At 43.3% G+C, this 19,399-nt stretch overlaps 1 protein-coding gene across 1 annotated transcript in view; it reads right to left on the bottom strand.

The window, feature by feature from the left end:
• The window catches only part of ltbp4 (latent transforming growth factor beta binding protein 4), a 50,818-nt gene that overhangs the window by 11,666 nt on the left and 19,753 nt on the right, over nucleotides 1-19,399 (bottom strand). Inside the window, exons 6-22 of the mRNA XM_084148169.1 lie at nucleotides 17,077-17,199; nucleotides 13,802-13,978; nucleotides 10,714-11,259; nucleotides 7,075-7,191; nucleotides 5,524-5,652; nucleotides 5,071-5,196; nucleotides 4,720-4,845; nucleotides 4,405-4,524; nucleotides 2,511-2,630; nucleotides 2,278-2,397; nucleotides 2,030-2,149; nucleotides 1,687-1,926; nucleotides 1,474-1,596; nucleotides 1,256-1,375; nucleotides 972-1,091; nucleotides 742-861; nucleotides 516-635 (exon numbers count right to left, since the gene is read on the bottom strand). Of these exons, the coding sequence (XP_084004295.1) occupies nucleotides 516-635; nucleotides 742-861; nucleotides 972-1,091; nucleotides 1,256-1,375; nucleotides 1,474-1,596; nucleotides 1,687-1,926; nucleotides 2,030-2,149; nucleotides 2,278-2,397; nucleotides 2,511-2,630; nucleotides 4,405-4,524; nucleotides 4,720-4,845; nucleotides 5,071-5,196; nucleotides 5,524-5,652; nucleotides 7,075-7,191; nucleotides 10,714-11,259; nucleotides 13,802-13,978; nucleotides 17,077-17,199 (2,667 nt within the window). The remainder of the gene's footprint in view (nucleotides 1-515; nucleotides 636-741; nucleotides 862-971; nucleotides 1,092-1,255; nucleotides 1,376-1,473; nucleotides 1,597-1,686; nucleotides 1,927-2,029; nucleotides 2,150-2,277; nucleotides 2,398-2,510; nucleotides 2,631-4,404; nucleotides 4,525-4,719; nucleotides 4,846-5,070; nucleotides 5,197-5,523; nucleotides 5,653-7,074; nucleotides 7,192-10,713; nucleotides 11,260-13,801; nucleotides 13,979-17,076; nucleotides 17,200-19,399) is intronic.

Here is a 19,399-nt window from a genome sequence, read left to right as displayed (position 1 = left end):
ACCTACAGTAAGATAATGGAAAAGTGCCCGGTCACACTGCTCTATGCAGTTTATATAAACAGCTGTTGGAACAGCTTGATTCAGCAGGAAACTTTAGTATTGTTACTGTTTTAGTCAAGCTGCCTCACCAATAACACCAACAGTGTTAGAAATGTGATTGTCTGAATCTATAAAGCAGTATGAATGGAATGCAATCTCAAACGGAAGGCATGTGAAAAAGAGTTTGGTGCTAATTTCGGTCTGGTGAGAAGCATCTCCTGTTACATTCTGCAGAGTTGAACATTGACTCATTTAATCTCTTTGAAAATGTGTTTCCTCATTAGACTGAAATTTACCATGGTTAACAAATCACCTCCTCCCCTTGGCCGTAAAAGAGCCATGGCATTCCTTCCCAGAAACAATTGCAGCAAGTGTGAGAGCAGTAAAACACCTTGAAAAAACATGTAGACTACATGGACAGAATGCCTTGAATTTACTTCATATTCTGCCATATTCTAATAGACAGCTAGTCTTACCTGCGCATACCCCATCTTGCATAACGTGGCCAGCTTTGCAGGCGATACACTTGTAGGAGCCTTCAGAATTGACACACTGTTGCCCGGGACACTGTGAGGGGTCTTCACATTCATCAATGTCTAAAATGAAGCAAGTGGAGGTTACACATCAAACAGAGTGATATGGAGCATGAGACATCATGTAAAACATGAAAGACATGCAATAGTCAGACACACGCAGCCTTACCATTACAGACGCTGTCCTGTAGTTTGAACCCGGTGTGACAAACACACTGGTAGCTACCGGGAGTGTTTTCACAGCGACCGTTGGTACAGCGGTTGGAGGACTGGCGACACTCATCGATATCTGTGTGAAAAATATCAATATCAGTACTGATACAATTTTCAATATCGAATAAAAATGGGTGAGTGCGTGTGTGTTTTGTCTCTGTGTGTGTGGTTGAGAAGGCTGTTCACCTGTACACTGTCCGTTTCCAGCCTCAAAGCCTGTTCTACAGGCCACACATTTGAAGGAGCCTTCAAAGTTGACACACTCCTGACCAGGACACTGTAGAGCGTTCTCACACTCATTGACATCTGGAGAAGCCAACAGAGATTCTTCTTTACAATCCCATAAATAAAGTTGACAGAACAAAGGCCATTTCTAGTAGTATTTTACTTTATTATGTGCTAAGGAAAGTCATACATTTGACTGCTCTTTATCAGTTGAAGTAATGTGTATGTTCAATGTGAAGTCTTACCTGTGCAGGTATTACCCTGTAGCCTGAAGCCAGATCGGCACGCACACTTGTAGCTTCCAGCCGTGTTCTCACAACGGCCGTTAGCACAGGAAGTGGGGCTATGGAGGCACTCATCAACATCTGCAAAAAAAAAAAAAATGTGTGCTTACAAATGTCTTATTGTGTAAGTGATCAGCTCTACATGTATTAGTGTTGATAGAGCCCATGTTGAGTCCTACCTGAGCATTGTCCATTGACCAGCTGAAAGCCTGTCTTGCAGGACACACACTTGTAGCTTCCAGCCGTATTCTCACAACGACCATTAGCACAGGGAGTGGGGCTCCGAAGACACTCATCAACATCTGCAAAGAAAAGAAGGTGAAGAACACGTGTGCCGTTGTCTGTAATCGCTCAAATGTATTGGTGTTGATAAAGGCCATGTTGTGTCCTACCTGTGCATTGTCTGTTGACCAGCCCAAAGCCTGGTTTGCAGGACACACACTTGTATGAGCCCTGGAAGTTCACACACTCCTGACCAGGGCACTGGGATGGGTCTGCACACTCATCCACGTCTGTACAGGTATCACTGTGTCGTCTGTACCCAGTGAGACACACACAGCTGTAGCTGCCCTGGGTGTTCTCACAGTGACCATTGATGCATGAGCTGGGGGTCTGACGACACTCATCTATATCTGTAGGAATGGAGAGGAGATATAAGAGATTGCTGAAAGGTAGCATAAATGGATGGAGACACACAGATATACCTCAGAACACACACAGACAATGGGATTTTACCTGAGCATTGTCCATTGATCATGCCGAAGCCTGGCTTGCAAGACACACAGTTGAAAGAACCCTGAGAGTTGACACAGGCCTGACCAGGACACCTCAAAAAGTCCTCACACTCATCCACATCTAAAACAGATAGAGCCAGAGCATTAATAGTCAGGCAGGATTTGTTTTACATAGATTGAAAGTTCCTTTTGCTGACATGTTCAAAAGAGGGTATGTACGTAATAATTTGGTGGAGTCATCGCTCATACCTGTGCAGGCCTTGCCTTGTAGTTTGTATCCCGTGTGGCAAACACACCTGTAACTCCCAGGAGTGTTCTCACAACGACCATTGGTGCAAAGGCTGGGGGTCTGACGGCACTCGTCAACATCTACAACAGGGGGCGACAGAGACAGATAGTGCCCTCTATCAAACAGCCTGCGGAGAATTCTACTGAAACGTATGTGGTTTTGTGTATGACTGCTTCAGGACAAGGAGTGTTACCTGAGCATTGTTCGTTGACCAGCCCAAAGCCTGGCGGGCAAGACACACACTTGTATGATCCTGGAGAGTTGACACAGGCCTGACCAGGACACCTCAAGGGGTCCTCACACTCATCCAGATCTGGGGAAAGAGAGAGTGATAGACAGGGACAGGAAGTTGAATATGTCTGACTGACCAATAGTATCATTTCACAAACATCACACAATCTTTGATGAGACAATATACAGTGGGGAGAACAAGTATTTGATACACTGCCGATTTTGCAGGTTTTCCTACTTACAAAGCATGTAGAGGTCTGTAATTTTTATCATAGGTACACTTCAACTGTGAGAGACGGAATCTAAAACACAAATCCAGAAAATCACATTGTATGATTTTTAAGTAATTAATTTGCATTTTATTGCATGACATAAGTATTTGATCACCTACCAACCAGTAAGAATTCCGGCTCTCACAGACCTGTTAGTTTTTCTTTAAGAAGCCCTCCTGTTCTCAACTCATTGCCTGTATTAACTGCACCTGTTTGAACTCGTTACCTGTATAAAAGACACCTGTCCACACACTCAATCAAACAGACTCCAACCTCTCCACAATGGCCAAGACCAGAGAGCTGTGTAAGGACATCAGGGATAAAATTGTAGACCTGCACAAGGCTGGGATGGGCTACAGGACAATAGGCAAGCAGCTTGGTGAGAAGGCAACAATTGTTGGCGCAATTATTAGAAAATGGAAGAAGTTCAAGATGACGGTCAATCACCCTCAGTCTGGGGCTCCATGCAAGATCTCAGCTCGTGGGGCATCAATGATCATGAGGAAGGTGAGGGATCAGCCCAGAACTACACGGCAGGACCTGGTCAATGACCTGAAGAGAGCTGGGACCACAGTCTCAAAGAAAACCATTAGTAACACACTACGCCGTCATGGATTAAAATCCTGCAGCGCACGCAAGGTCCCCCTGCTCAAGCCAGCGCATGTCCAGGCCCGTCTGAAGTTTGCCAATAACCATCTGGATGATCCAGAGGAGAAATGGGAGAAGGTCATGTGGTCTGATGAGACAAAAATAGAGCTTTTTGGTTTAAACTCCACTCGCTGTGTTTGGAGGAAGAAGAAGGATGAGTACAACCCCAAGAACACCATTCCAACCGTGAAGCATGGAGGTGGAAACATCATTCTTTGGGGATGCTTTTCTGCAAAGGGGACAGGACGACTGCACCGTATTGAAGAGAGGATGGATGGGGCCATGTATCACGAGATCTTGGCCAACAACCTCCTTCCATCAGTAAGAGCATTGAAGATGGGTCGTGGCTGGGTCTTCCAGCATGACAACAACCCAAAACACACAGCCAGGGCAACTAAGGAGTGGCTCCGTAAGAAGCATCTCAAGGTTCTGGAGTGGCCTGGCCAGTCTCCAGACCTGAACCAAATAGAAAATCTTTGGAGGGAGCTGAAAGTCCGTATTGCCCAGCGACAGCCCCGAAACTTGAAGGATCTGGAGAAGGTCTGTATGGAGGAGTGGGCCAAAATCCCTGCTGCAGTGTGTGCAAACCTGGTCAAGACCTACAGGAAACGTATGATCTCTGTAATTGCAAACAAAGGTTTCTGTACCAAATATTAAGTTCTGCTTTTCTGATGTATCAAATACTTATGTCATACAATAAAATGCAAATTAATTACTTAAAAATCATACAATGTGATTTTCTGGATTTTTGTTTTAGACTCCGTCTCTCACAGTTGAAGTGTACCTATGATAAAAATTACAGACCTCTACATGCTTTGTAAGTAGGAAAACCTGCTAAATCAGCAGTGTATCAAATACTTGTTCTCCCCACTGTATACAGTACAGTAGCTTCGGTAGTGAAATAATGTTGAATAGATGTAGAGATAGCTATCTTACCTTTACATGTGTTGCCCTCTAGTTTGTACCCAGTGCGGCAGACACACTTGAAGCTACCAGGGCTATTCTCACAGCGGCCATTGTTACAGGGGTTCGGAACCTGACGACACTCGTCAATATCTGTGCCACAAAAAGTGTGTCCTTTACTCAAAGACTTGACAGTTAACAGTTATCTATTTTCTTATAGAATGATCAACGAGGACTAATGTACAGCTATCATAATCGACATAACGTTCCTTATAATAATCACAATCATGTTAGTAATACTTATTGACTGCTGATGTTGGAATCCTATGTTGAGTACGCGTCTGTTACCTTGACACTGCGTCTGTTGGAAGTTGGCTCTGTAGCCAGCAGGACACACACATCTGTAGCTGCCTGGTGTATTCTCACACTCCCCAACAGAACAGGGACTGAGAGTCTGGAGGCACTCATTGACATCTAGAGATACACGTGAAAAAATTAAAAGAATTGACCAGAGTACCAGACCCCATTTCCTAATCGTTGACCTCCAAGTAGAACACAAGGCATTCCAGGGGGATGCAAGAAGGTATTTCTCTATACCCAACGAGGCAGAGTAGCTGTTGTCTGAATAAACGCACAGCTGCTGTGACCAGCGACTATGTGTGTGTGAGTGTGTTTGTGTGTGTACAGTGGGGTCTGTACCTATACAGCTGGTGTGCTGGGGTCCCGGCTGGTATCCTGAGGGGCAGCTACACCTGTAGCCCCCTTCTGTGTTCTGGCAGCGGCCGCTGCCACAGGGCTGGGGAGACGTCCTGCACTCGTCTATGTCTGAAAATAAAGAGGGATGAGAGGAAGAGGGGATGAGTGGGGTTAAATAGGTCAAGAGGAGCCTGACCAACCCTACAGGTTGTAATCAAGCTACCCCTCAGGGAATGGGAATGTAGTGAGATGCTTGAGGTACCGTAACCAGCCTGAAACTGACTCATCCATAATGACTATCACATGTTCAATGACCGCACACTATAAATACAGCTGAGGCTCAGTATAGCATCAGGAATAGCCAACATTGGGCTGTGTATGTGTGTGTGTTTGATGCTTCCCAATAGTAGTTAAGTAGTTTAACTAGCAACAGTGCCCTAGCAAAACAACATTCACCTTGACAATCAGTCTGCTGAGCGTTGAGTTGGTATCCCTCGTTACAGATGCAGGTATATCTCCCTCCGGGCTGGTCCACACAACGGCCCTGTCCACACACCTGGGGCATGGTCTCACACACACCACGCACTGGACGCCCAATCAGATGCATGTAGACGCACGTACACAGATACGCACATTTAGTTGGCTTGTTTGTCACCGTTTCAAAAAGGATTCCAAAGTGTGATCTTAGTTGTCGTCTCATCCATATGAGCCGTCAGAGGCCGTGAGAGGGAAGAGGGGCAAATACAGCCACGGATAATTGAGTGAGGAGGATCTGATCTCATCTGGGTGCCTGATCTCTGTTTACATTGGAGAGCTGAACAATGAATCTCTGGCGTACACTCATCCCATTCCACACTCTTTGAAAAAAGGGTTCCAAAACGGTTATTTGGCTGTCCCCATAGGAGAACCCTTTTTGGTTCCAGGTAGAACTCTTTTGGGTTCCATGTAGAACTCTCTGTGGAAAGGGTTCTAACATGGAACTCAAAAGGGTTTTACCCAGAACCAAAAAGGGTTCTTTAAAGGGTTCTCTTATGGGGACAACCCTTATAGGTTCTAGATAGCACTTTTTCTTTCTTCAAAGAGTGCAGCTCACATATTTTTCAGGGACCCATTATGAGGATTTATAGAGTCTCAGAACTCACTTGTTATGGGTCAGATTCAAGGCTGTGAGCATAATAGTGTTAAATTCCATGTTACAGCACAAACCTGGCACCTTGCTCACGAGATAAAAGTTAGCAGCTCGTTGACAGCCCCGCCTTGAGATTCAAACCTGCCAACATGTGATAAACTAACAGTCCGGTGGTGAGCAGTTGGCTCACATTAGGCGAAAGATTTGCGCCACAAACAGAGCATTGTACCCATCTGGTTACTGCTTATATCTTGAGCCAGAGTTGCTGGATTGGTCTGTGTGAAAGTATTCCCTCTTTGAATCTCTCTTTGTATTGCAAAGAAATACATTAAAGAATGTAAAACGCCTTTTATCAACTGAGGTTTTGAAGTTGAGGTGTGCGTGTGTGTGTGTGAGGGACAGGGTCGACTAAGTACTCTAGTGGTGCCAGAAAAGGCCAGAGCCAGAAACACATCTGATGTCTTTGAAGGTGGATAAAACCACCAGTAAAAAATCGACGCCACCAGAGCATTCAACTCCATCTACCCATGATTCTTAAGCACTCATTATTCTGGTGCATTTGAAATGTGAACTTATGCTTTCAAGTGCTGTCACATAAAATGAAAGCAAAAAGGACACAGGAAGACCAGTTGTCATACTTCAATGGAGAACTTTGAGCTTTTCTCACTCCACAATACAGACTCCAAACTATATGCTTCTTTGTTCTTGAGTCAGGTGTGGAGTACAATAGTTAAGAGTTCTAATAGGAAATGACATGGAGTTGGCAGTGTGAGAAGCTAGAAAGTTGAACCAACGTTTATCTGAAGTTGACCTAATCTTGGAGCCATTACTATATCAAGATGAAACACATTGTGGTTGTGGTGTATGGTTTACGGTACCTGGCCTTGGGATGGGTGGGCGGGGCGTGACCGGAGACGGGAGGGGCTGGGCAGGTCTCACTGGAGATACTGGCCGTCGGTCAACTGGAGGCCGTTGAGTCTGAGTGGGGGGCCGAGCTGGAGAAACCAAAACAGGACATAAACATTTACTGAGAATGTTTAGACGCATTAGAGCTTTCGCTTGTTGAGAAGAGGCAGCTTGCTGTGAATTGTCTTTCTCACAGCCTTTTGGACACAAAACATCAAAATATTAAACATTGTAATTCTGTCTCAATAGTTGATGTTGCTATGTGGAAATGAGAAGAGCATATGGGTTTGATTCCAAAACGTGATAAATGCAAAAAAATAAAATTGAATTATGGCTGTTCTCATACTTTAAAACATTTACTTTAAATGTGCTTTAGAATGTGTTTTTTTGCAAAACGCGATATTCGTATTGTTTCATACAAAAAAATGCGCTATATTCACAGCCATGTATTTAGAGAGTTGGGACATTATGATGCATTTAAATGTCACTACAACATTCTATGGCAGCCATGTTAGCTCCGGTTAACAGAATGAGCATTATGATGCATTTACATGACACTTAAAAATTATATGGCAGCCATGTTAGCACCCCATTAACATTAGGCTACTTGGGGAATATATATAAAAAAAAACTATGTAACTGAATGTCTAGAATTCTAAAAGTTGGCCCAACTCCCTAAATATATTGATCTGGCTATATCCACTGTACAGATGGCTGAAATAATCCATATGGTTTTTGCCGCTGGTGCAAAAGTGAGTCATTTAGCGAATCATTTCCATTATATTTGTCTGTTTAGTCGTAAGTTAGGTTTCTCTAAATATTTTTTCCAACACTTAGGAACGTAATCAGAACCTTATATTTTTTATTTAGGCTAACCCCTGGCTTAGTCAGCTGGATGCGGTAATAGACAGCTGTCACTCAGCTGTTCGCGTGCTGGCTAGTTGCTACCTAGCGTTACGTTAGCATTGAGCTCTTGAGTGTCATGGACCTTTTGATTATGGATCCCTTGGACAGTTTTTAGCCTGTTATATCTGTTCCTGTTGGCCAAAAGAGGTCACTTTCTAAACAAGCCCATGAAAAGGAGAGCACATATAAGAAAGAAAGCACATATACAGGCCCGTCTGAAGTTTGCCAACGAACATCTGAATGATTCAGAGGAGAACTGGGTGAAAGTGTTGTGGTCAGATGAGACCAAAATTGAGCTCTTTGGCATCAACTCAACTCGCCGTGTTTGGAGGAGGAGGAATGCTGCCTATGACCCCAAGAACACCATCCCCACCATCAAACATGGAGGTGGAAACATTATGCTTTGGGGGTGTTTTTCCTGCTAAGGGGACAGGACAACTTCACCGCATCAAAGGGACGATGGACGGGGCCATGTTCCGTCAAATCTTGGGTGAGAACTCCTTCCCTCAGCCAGGGCATTGAAAATGGGTCGTGGATGGGTGTTCTAGCATGACAATGACCCAAAACACATGGCCAAGGCAACAAAGGAGTGGCTCAAGAAGAAGGGCATTAAGGTCCTGGAGTGGCCTAGCCAGTCTCCAGATCTTAATCCCATAGAAAATCTGTGGAGGGAGCTGAAGGTTCGAGTTGCCAAATGTCAGCCTCGAAACCTTAATGACTTGGAGAAGATCTGCAAAGAGGAGTGGGACAAAATCCCTCCTGAGATGTGTGCAAACCTGGTGGCCAACTACAAGAAACGTCTGACCTCTGTGATTGCCAACAAGGGTTTTGCCACCAAGTACTAAGTCATGTTTTGCAGAGGGGTCAAATACTTATTTCCCTCACTAAAATGCAAATCAATTAATAACATTTTTGACATGCGTTTTTCTGTATTTTTTTGTTCTGATTCTGTCTCTCACTGTTCAAATAAACCTACCATTAAAATTATAGACTGATCATGTCTGTCAATGGGCAAACGTACAAAATCAGCAGGGGATCAAATACTTTTTTTCCTCACTGTACCAGCCTCAGAAATTGCAGCCCAAATAAATGCTTCACAGAGTTCAAGTAACAGACACATCTCAACATCAACTGTTCAGAGGGGACTGTGTGAATCAGGCCTTCATGGTTGAATTGCTGTAAAGAAACCACTACTAAAGGACACCAATAAGAAGAAGAGACCTGCTTGGGCCAAGAAACACAAGCAATGGACATTAGACCGGTGGAAATTTGTCCTTTGGTCAGGAGTCCAAATTGGATTTCTGGTTCCAACCGCTGTGTCTTTGTGAGACGCGGTGTGGGTGAACGGATGATCTCCGCATGTGTATTTCCCACTGTAAAGTATGGAGGAGGAGGAGGAGTTATGGTGTGGGGGTGCTTTGCTGGTGACACTGTCTGTGATTTATTTAAAATTCAAGGCACACTTAACCAGCATGGCTACCACAGCATTCTGCAGCGATACGCCATCCCATCTGGTTTGGGCTTAGTGGGACTATCATTTGTTTTTCAACGGGACAATGACCCAACACACCTTCAGGCTGTGTAAGGGCTATTTTACCAAGAAGGAGAGTGATGGATTGCTGCATCAGATGATCTGGCCTCCACAATCCCCCAACCTCAACCCAATTGAGATGGTTTGGGATGAGTCGGACTACAGAGTGAAGGAAAAGCAGCCAACAAGTGCTCGGCATATGTGGGAACTCCTTCAAGACTGTTGGAAAAGCATTCCAGGTGAAGCTGGTTAAGAGAATGCCAAGAGTGTGCAAAGCTGGCATCAACACAAAGGGTGGCTATTTGAAGAATCTCAAATATAAAATATATTTTAACACTTTTTTGTTCACCACATGATTCCATATGTGTTATTTCATAGTTGTGATGTCTACACTATTATTCTACAATGTAAAAAATAGTACGAATAAAGAAAAACCCTTGAATGAGTGGGTGTGTCCAAACTTTTGACTGGTACTGTATTATTTAGTGTGAAATTAGTTTTGATTCAAAATTGACCATTATCATGCACCTGTCTCGGAACAGGGGAAGGGGGAAAAAAGACATGTCATCTGGAGGACGCTTTTCCCATGGTTAATTTTCATGCCAACCAGGTAAGCTATACTCCTGTTGTAAAGCGAAGCAATGTGCTTAATATTAGGAAAGTTGAGAAATAAATATAGTAGGCCTAGCCTATAGAAAGCTGATGGGATCCTCCTCTTTTTAATAGAGTCCATCAAAACTATTCTGTTTTCTCATACATTTGCTAGCCTATAGAATTTTTGCGCAACATGAGCTCACGGTCTCTCATGACGTGTTTGATTTGATTTTCGATAACATTTGCATTGATGTCAGAGTGATTAGAGGGACAATAGTGTGCTGAGTACCAGGCAGTTAGCAAGTTTGGTAGGCTACTAATGGCCATCAGCAGCATCAGAGCTTGGAGAAGCCTAGTTACCGTGACTAAACGGTCATGTGGAATTTGACTGCGGTCATGACTCGTGACTGCCGGTGTGGCGGGAATACGGTCACCGTAACAGTCCTATATAAGATGTGTTTTTAATTAATGTCAATTTACAAACATTTCTGAAAATGGATATATCGCATTTTTGGAATGAAACTCTTCACTGTACGTTGAGGAATCTCCTTAAGGTTGCTAGGGATTATTGTCTGCTCACCTGTCACCACCCGGGTGGGTCCTGCTGTAACAGAGCTGGCTGGGATGTGTGGTCTGCCCTGTGGGGACAGGGAGCCTCCACTCGATGGCTGTTGGGGTCTGGTCTGAGGGGTGAGAGCTCTACCACCTGGCTGTTGGGGTCTGGTCGGAGTGGTGAGCAGAGTAGTGCTACCTGGTTGTTGCGGTCTAGTTTGGGGAGTGAAAGAGCCTGAGCTTGAAGGTTGTTGGGGCCTGGTTATAGGAGTGAGAGAGGCTGAGTTTGAAGATTGTTGGGGCCTAGTTTGGGGAGTCAGTGCACCACTGCTTGAAGGTTGTTGGGATCCAATTTGCGGAGTGAGAGGGCCTGAGCTTGATGGTTGCTGGGGTCTCGTCAGAGTGGTGAGCAGAGTAGTGCTACCTGGTTGTTGTCGCCTTGTCTGTGGGGTGCTCTGGGATATGACAGGGGGACCTCCAGTCCCATGCTGCTCCACCACCCTCTGGTTGAACTTGATGGCAGAGGCAGAGTAGTGGTAGCCAGGCCCTGCTGGGCAGATGTCCTTGAAAGCAACTGTCAGGAGCAAACAGAGAACACCACAAGCAGGATTCAATTAGTTAGTGTGTTTCATACCCATATACACTACCAGTCAAAAGTTTGGACACACCTACTCATTCAATGGTTTTTCTTTATTTTTACTATTTTTTACATTGTAGAATAATAGTGAAGACATCAAAACTATGAAATTACACATATGGTATCATGTAGTAACCCAAAAAGTGTTAAACAAATCAAAATATATTTTATATTTGAGATTCTTCATTTAGCCACTCTTTGCCTTGATGACAGCTTTTCACACTCTTGGCATTCTCTCAACCAGCTTCATGAGGTAGTCACCTGGAATGCATTTCAATTGTGCCTTCTTAAAAGTTAATTTGTGGAATTTATTTCCTTCTTAATGCGTTTGAGCCAATCAGTTGTGTTGTGACAAGGTCAAGTGGGTATACAGAAGATAGCCCTATTTGGTAAAAGATCAAGTCCATATTATGGCAAGAACAGCTCAAATAAGCAAAGAGAAACGACAGTCCGTCATTACTTTAAGACATGAAGGTGAATCAGGCCTTCATGGTCGAATTGCTGCAAAGAAACCACTACCAAAGGACACCAATAAAAAGAAGAGACCTGCTTGTGCCAAGAAACACGAGCAATGGACATCAGACCGGTGAAAATGTGTATTTTGGTCTGGAATCCAAATTGGAGATTTTTGGTTCCAACCGCCGTGTCTTTGTGAAAATTGGTGTGGGTGAACGGATGATCTCTGCATGTGTATTTCCCACCGTAAAGCATGGAGGAGGAGGTGTTATGGTGTGGGGGTGCTTTGCTGGTGACACTGTCTGTGATTTATTTAGAATTCAAGGCACACTTAACCAGCATGGGTACCACAGCAGTCTGCAGCGATACGCCATCCCATCTGGTTTGGGCTTAGTGGGACTATCATTTATTTTTCAACAAGATAATGATCCAACACACCTCCAGGCTGTGTAAGGGCTATTTTACCAAGAAGGAGAGTGATGGAGTGCTGCATCAGATGACCTGGCCTCCACAATCCCCCGACCTCGACCCAATTGAGATGGTTTGAGATGAGTCGGACCACAGAGTGAAGGAAAAGCAGCCAACAAGTGCTCAGCATATGTGGGAACTCCTTGAAGACTGTTGGAAAAGCATTCCAGGTGAAGCTGGTTGAGAGAATGCCAAGAGTGTGCAAAGCTGTCATCAAGGCAAAGGGTGGCTATTTGAAGAATCTCAAATATAAAATATATTTTGATTTGTTTAACACTTTTTTGGTTACATGATTCCATATGTGTTATTTCCTAGTTTTGATGTCTTCACTATTATTCTACAATGTAGAAAATAGTAAAAATAAAGAAAAACCCTGGAATGAGTAGGTGTGTCCAAACGTTTGACTGGTACTGTATATACACACATACCTGTACATACATTTGTAATTGTAATATAATGCCATTCTCTTATATACTGAACAAAAATATAAACGCAACATGTAACAATTTCAAAGATTTACTGAGTTACAGTTCATATAAGGCATTCAGTCAATTCAAATAAATTCATTAAGCCCTAATCTATGGATTTCACATGACTGTGAATACAGATATATATCTATTGGTCACAGATAGCTGCGTGGATTAGAAAACCAGTCAGTATCTAGTGTGACAACCATTTGCCTCATGTAGCGCGACACATCTCTTTCGCATAGAATTGTGGCCTATGGAATGGTGTCCCACTCCTCTTCAATGGCTGTGCGAACACGCTGTCGTACACAACAATCCAGAGCATCCCAAACATGCTCAACGGGTGACATGTCTGGTGAGTATGCAGGCCATGGAAGAACTGGGACATTTTCAGCTTCCAGGAATTGTGTACAGATCCTTGCGAAATGGTGCCGTGCATTATCATGCTGAAACATGATTTGATGGCGGCAGATGAATGGCACGACAATAGGCATCAGGATCTCGTCACGGTATCTCTGTGTATTCAAATTGTTTTTTTGTCCGTAGCTTATGCCTGCCCATACCATAAACCCACCACCATGGGGCACTCTGTTCACAACGTTGACATCAGCAAACCATTCGCCCACACAACGCCATACACGTGGTCTGCGGCTGTGAGGCCGGTTGGACGTACTGCCAAATTCTCTAAAACGACATTGTAGAGAAACATTCTCTGGCAACAGCTCTGGTGCACATTCCTGCAGTCAGCATGCCAATTGCACACTCCCTCAAAACTTGAGACATCTGTGGAATTGTGTTTGGTGCAAAACTGTACATTTTAGTGGCATTTTATTGCCCCCAGCACAAGGTGCATCATGCCTTTTAAATTTGAGAGAAATAAGCTTTTTGTGCGTATGGATATTTTTTGGGATCTTTTATTTCAGCTCATGAAACATGGGACCAACACTTTACATGTTGTGTTTATATTTTTGTTCAGTGTATATATTGTGACATAGGCAGATGTTAACACTGGGCACTAGCTGCATTATAATTATCCAATGCCGGACCAGTATGATGGGGGGGGGGGGGTTTGAATCAGAATAGGTCACCTGATCCAAAGTAGGGACACCTCTCACAGTTCTTGCCCCAGGCCTTGCCCACCCGGCTGCAGCAGCAGATCGGCTTGGTGATGTTCCTGAGGATGGGCACGGAGCAGCTACCAGGGCCAGAGCCAGAGTTCAGGATACGATAGCACTGGCCCTTATCCTCCGAGATCACCTTATGAGCTGCAAGAGGAGGACAGGGTGAGGACATGCCAATGGGAGAATGGTGGAGAGAAGATAGCGGTATTATAGCCATACAGAAACAGCTTCATGTCTCAAAAGGCCTCAAGCAAAAGAAGACACCAAACCCAACATGCAGGCCCAACACATGCTGATTGTTGATTGACACATAATCTTGAAGTATAACGCTGCTGTACTCTTCGTCTTTGCTTTTTGTGTCACAATTAGTGTCAATTCTGGTAGGCATTCTGTTGCTTTAGTTGGGTTAAGAAACATAAATATTCAACTGAAGACAGACAATGAGTTGCAGAAGTACCTCACGTCAGAAAAAATAAGAAACGTCAGGATTTATCGCTGTTAAACCCTCGATTCAGATAGCAAGAAAACAGAAAAGCTGAAAGCATTCCCATGACCTTTTTGGTAACACATTATTTAAAGATGACCGCTCAGAGTCAACGTTGCACAAAACAGACAGCTTCCAACAGTTAGAGCCAAGAGCTGGGGAGGACTGGATAGCGAGGGAGCCCCCAGACAAGCAGATGCAAACTGTGTCAGATCCAAAGGCAACACACAGCCCAACCAGCATTTCAGAAGCACTGACCATCGTAAAATGCCAGTTAGAATAAGCAGGCCGAGTGTCACAGAAATTCAGATGCTGTAATGTCATGTTTATGATGTGCATATAGATTTTGTTTTATGTATGATATAATACAGCACAGTTAATGTAAAATATTACTAAATAATGTTCTAAAAGGGTGTAGAAGTTTAACTCATTTTTGGGATCAGCATGAATAAAGATAATGGACATTTTTATTGCATGAGGTAGTTTACTTGTCCTACACAGTGTTTCCCCTATATTCATTTAGCAAATCGTTGACGCCACTCCAAAAGAAAAAAAAAAAAATTCGGTAGGTAAAACGTTTTCAGTGTAAACTTAAATGACGAAAACCTAATATAAAATATATTTTCTTAATAAAATCACCTTTGAGAACTAAGAATCACCTAAATAAAAACTAGACAGTCAGGGAGAATAAAAAAATTAATACAAATGTAATGACATTGATTTTGTTCTAATGTTTGAGTCTCTCAGATAGCATAAGAACACGGCATAAGCCATTGCAAAATGTGTAGAATTGCAGGAAATTAGCTTTAAAACTGTAAAATAAAATATTTGCCCATGGCAAAATATGTACAGTGCGGGAAAAAAGTATTTGATCCCCTGCTGATTTGGTACGTTTGCCCACTGACAAAGACATGATCAGTCTATAATTTTAATGGTAGGTTTATTTGAACAGTGAAAGACAGAATAACAACAAAAAAATCCAGAAAAAAGAATGTAAAAAATGTTATAAAGTGATTTGCATTTTAATGAGGGAAATACGTATTTGACCCCTCTGCAAAACATTACTTGGTACTTGGTGGCAAAACCCTTGTTGGCAATCACAGAGGTCAGACGTTTCTTGTAGTTGGCCACCAGGTTTGCACACATCTCAGGAGGGATTTTGTCCCACTCCTCTTTGCAGATCTTCTCCAAGTCATTAAGGTTTCTAGCCTGACGTTTGGCAACTCGAACCTTCAGCTCCCTCCACAGATTTTCTATGGGATTAAGGTCTGGAGACTGGCTAGGCCACTCCAGGACCTTAATGTGCTTCTTCTTGAGCCACTCCTTTGTTGCCTTGGCCGTGTGTTTTGGGTCATTGTCATGCTGGAATACCCATCCACGACCCATTTTCAATGCCCTGGCTGAGGGAAGGAGTTCTCACCCAAGATTTGACGGTCCATCGTCCCTTTGATGCTGTGAAGTTGTCCTGTCCCCTTAGCAGAAAAACACCCACAAAGCATAATGTTTCCACCTCCATGTTTGATGGTGGGGATGGTGTTCTTGGGGTCATAGGCAGCATTCCTCCTCCTCCAAACACGGCGAGTTGAGTTGATGCCAAAGAGCTCGATTTTGGTCTCATCTGACCACAACACTTTCACCTCTGAATCATTCAGATGTTCATTGGCAAACTTCAGAAAGGCCTGTATATGTGCTTTCTTGAGCAGGGGGACCTTGCGGATTTCAGTCATTCACGGCTTAGTGTGTTACCAATTGTTTTCTTGGTGACTATGGTCCCAACTGCATTGAGATCATTGACAAGATCCTCCCGTGTAGTTCTGGGCTGATTCCTCACCGTTCTCATGATCATTGGAACTCCACGAAGTGAGATCTTGCATGGAGCCCCAGGCCGAGGGAGATTGACAGTTCTTTTGTGTTTCTTCCATTTGCGAATAATCGCACCAACTGTTGTCACCTTTTCACCAAGCTGCTTGGCGATGGTCTTGTAGCCCATTCCAGCCTTGTGTAGGTCTACAATCGTGTCCCTGACATCCTTGGAGAGCTCTTTGGTCTTGGCCATGGTGGAGAGTTTGGAATCTGATTGATTGCTTCTGTGGACAGGTGTCTTTTATATACAGGTAACAAGCTAAGATTAGGAGCACTCCCTTTAAGAGTGTGCTCCTAATCTCAGCTCGTTACCTGTATAAAAGACACCTGGGAGCCAGAAATCTTTCTGATTGAGAGGGGGTCAAATACTTATTTCCCTCATTAAAATGCAAATCAATGTATAACATTTTTGACATGCGTTTTTCTGGATTTTTTTTGTTGTTATTCTGTCTCTCACTGTTCAAATAAACCTACCATTAAAATTATAGACTGATCATTTCTTTGTCAGTGGGCAAATGTACAAAATCAGCAGGGGATCAAATACTTTTTTCCCCTCACTGTAGAATTGCAGAAATTGTTTTGGGTCGGTTTGCGCCATTGGCCACGCCCACTAACCCCCCCACCCCACCTTTGCCACTGCTGCTGAAAGAAATCCTAGGGGAAACACTGCTACAGTATGTTGGCTAATATCCAACACATACCCTAAACACATTCAATTTTCCTCTATCTCTTTACTCAACATGTTTTGTATGGGAGGTTGTGTGTATTGTTTTGTACATTTCAGCTCCATAGCACCTCGGCCATGCGTTATTCCTGCTCATTCCAGACACCGCGGCATAGCGAGCGCAGCATTGCCTTCCTCTCCTTCGAGCAGGGCACCCTGTAGGCTACTTACAGATACAGATCCCGTGAGAGGCGTCCAGTATGTATCCTTGCCTGCAGACACAACTGTAGCTCCCCCGAGTGTTCACACAGTTCCCGTTCTCACAGAAGCCTGGCTGCAAACACTCATTAACATCTAGGAAGGGAAACACTACGGTCACGTCCCTATTCCCCAACCATAGGATCCACAGACAGGAAACAGTCATGAACCCTCTTCCTGAAGGCCGGGGAGATAATAGGGCTTCCCACTGATATACTGTACTTGCAGGGGGAGGCCCTGGTCACACAGGACATTCATATTCTGGGGATGTTAATAGTGACTAACTTGAAACCCAATGAGGATGGTTAGACATGACAAACATTTGTGCTTAGAGTTCATTCTATGTGAAACAAATACATTTAGTAAACTGAAGTTTTAACTGAGACCTTGGAAGAACTAACCTGAACTCATAATCTTTGAAACACTCACTAAAAAGTCTGGCAACATCCAATGTGAGTGTAAAAGAAAACCATAACATAAACATATCAGTGTTTATCCAACCCCGTCCTCATCAATATCGTAGCAGCTTACAACATGAGATGTACTGTAACTCTCAGGGAATTAGCGAGATTGAGTGAGTGATGCAACAGGGCCTGGTGTAGTCATTACTTCTCATGCTATCTGCCTCTTCCTGGAGAAATGGTTTTCCAGCAGTCAGGTTATACAACCATCTGGCCTAACGTACGTAGCATCTGTTGGGTAATAGGAGTGAACTGAGCTCATCCCCAATTCACTGTAGTAGACCTTCTTGCTACAAATAGACATTTAAAGGCAGCATTGCAAATATGGTTTGTATCATCATATGTCAGCACCTTATCCATTTCAGTTAAATGTTAAATCTTTCTATATAGATGCAGGAGTGAAAAAGTTTATCCTGTCAAATAACAGTAATACTGTATGTACAGTTGAAGTCGGAAGTTTACATACACTTAGGTTGGAGTCATTAAAACTTGTTTTTGAACCACTCCACACATTTCTTGTTAACAAACTATAGTTTTGGCAAGTCGGTTAGGACATCTACTTTCTGCATGACACAAGTAATATTTCCAACAACTGTTTACAGACAGATTATTTCACTTATAATTCACTGTATCACAATTCCAGTGGGTCAGAAGTTTACATACACTAAGTTTACATTTAAAGTGTGCCTTTAAACAGCTTGGAAAATTCCAGAAAAGGATGTCATGGCTTTAGAAGCTTCTGATCTACATCATTTGAGTCAATTGGAGGTGTACTTGTGGATGTATTTCAAGGCCTACCTTCAAACTCAGTGGCTCTTTGCTTGCAACTGCACATGGGGACAAAGATCATACTTTTTGGAGAAATGTCCTCTGGTCTGATGAAACAAAAATCGAACTGTTTGGCTATAATGACCATTGTTATGTTTGGAGGAAAATGGGGGCTGCTTGCAAGCCGAAAAACACCATCCCAACCGTGAAGCACGGGGGTGGCAGCGTCATGCTGTGGGGGGTGCTTTGCTGCAGGAGGGACTGGTGCACTTCACAAAATAGATGGCATCATGAGGAAGGAAAATTATGTGGATATATTGAAGCAACATCTCAAGACATCAGTCAGGAAGTTAAAGCTTGGTCGCAAATGAGTCTTCCAAATGGACAATAACCCCAAGCATACTTCCAAAGTTGTGGCAAAATGGCTTAAGGACACCAAATTCAAGGTATTGGAGTGGCCATCACAAAGCCCTGACCTCAATCCTATAGAACATTTGTGGGCAGAACTGAAAAAGCGTGTGCGAGCAAGGAGGCCTACAAACCTGACTCAGTTACACCAGCTCTATCAGGAGGAATGGGCCAAAATTCACCCAACTTATTGTGGGAAGCTTGTGGAAGGCTACCCGAAACGTTTGACCCAAGTTAAACAATTTCAAGGCAATGCTACCAAATACGAATTGAGTGTATGTAAACTTCTGACCCACTGGGAATGTGATGAAAGAAATAAAAGCTTAAATAAATCATTCTCTCTACTATTATTCTGACATTTCACATTCTTAAAATAAAGTGGTGATCCTAACTGACCTAAGACAGGGAATTTTTACTAGGATTAAATGTCAGGAATTGTGATAAACTGAGTTTAAATGTATTTGGCTAAGGTGTATGTAAACTTCCGACTTCAACTGTATATCCATTGAGGCATGTTAGTGAGGTGAATATGATCCTTTATGTTATAGAATTGAACTTACAGATCAATGTTGTTTTTCTCCATTTATATCAGCTGCTAACTAATGTGCATGTACAGTATAATACCAGGAGCCTCAAGCCTATTCTAAAGAATCACAGGT

The sequence above is a fragment of the Coregonus lavaretus genome (genome assembly GCF_964263955.1).
Source record: "Coregonus lavaretus genome assembly, chromosome: 30".
NCBI classification, from domain to species: Eukaryota; Metazoa; Chordata; class Actinopteri; order Salmoniformes; family Salmonidae; genus Coregonus; species Coregonus lavaretus.
This window is presented reverse-complemented; position numbering and strand designations above follow the sequence as displayed.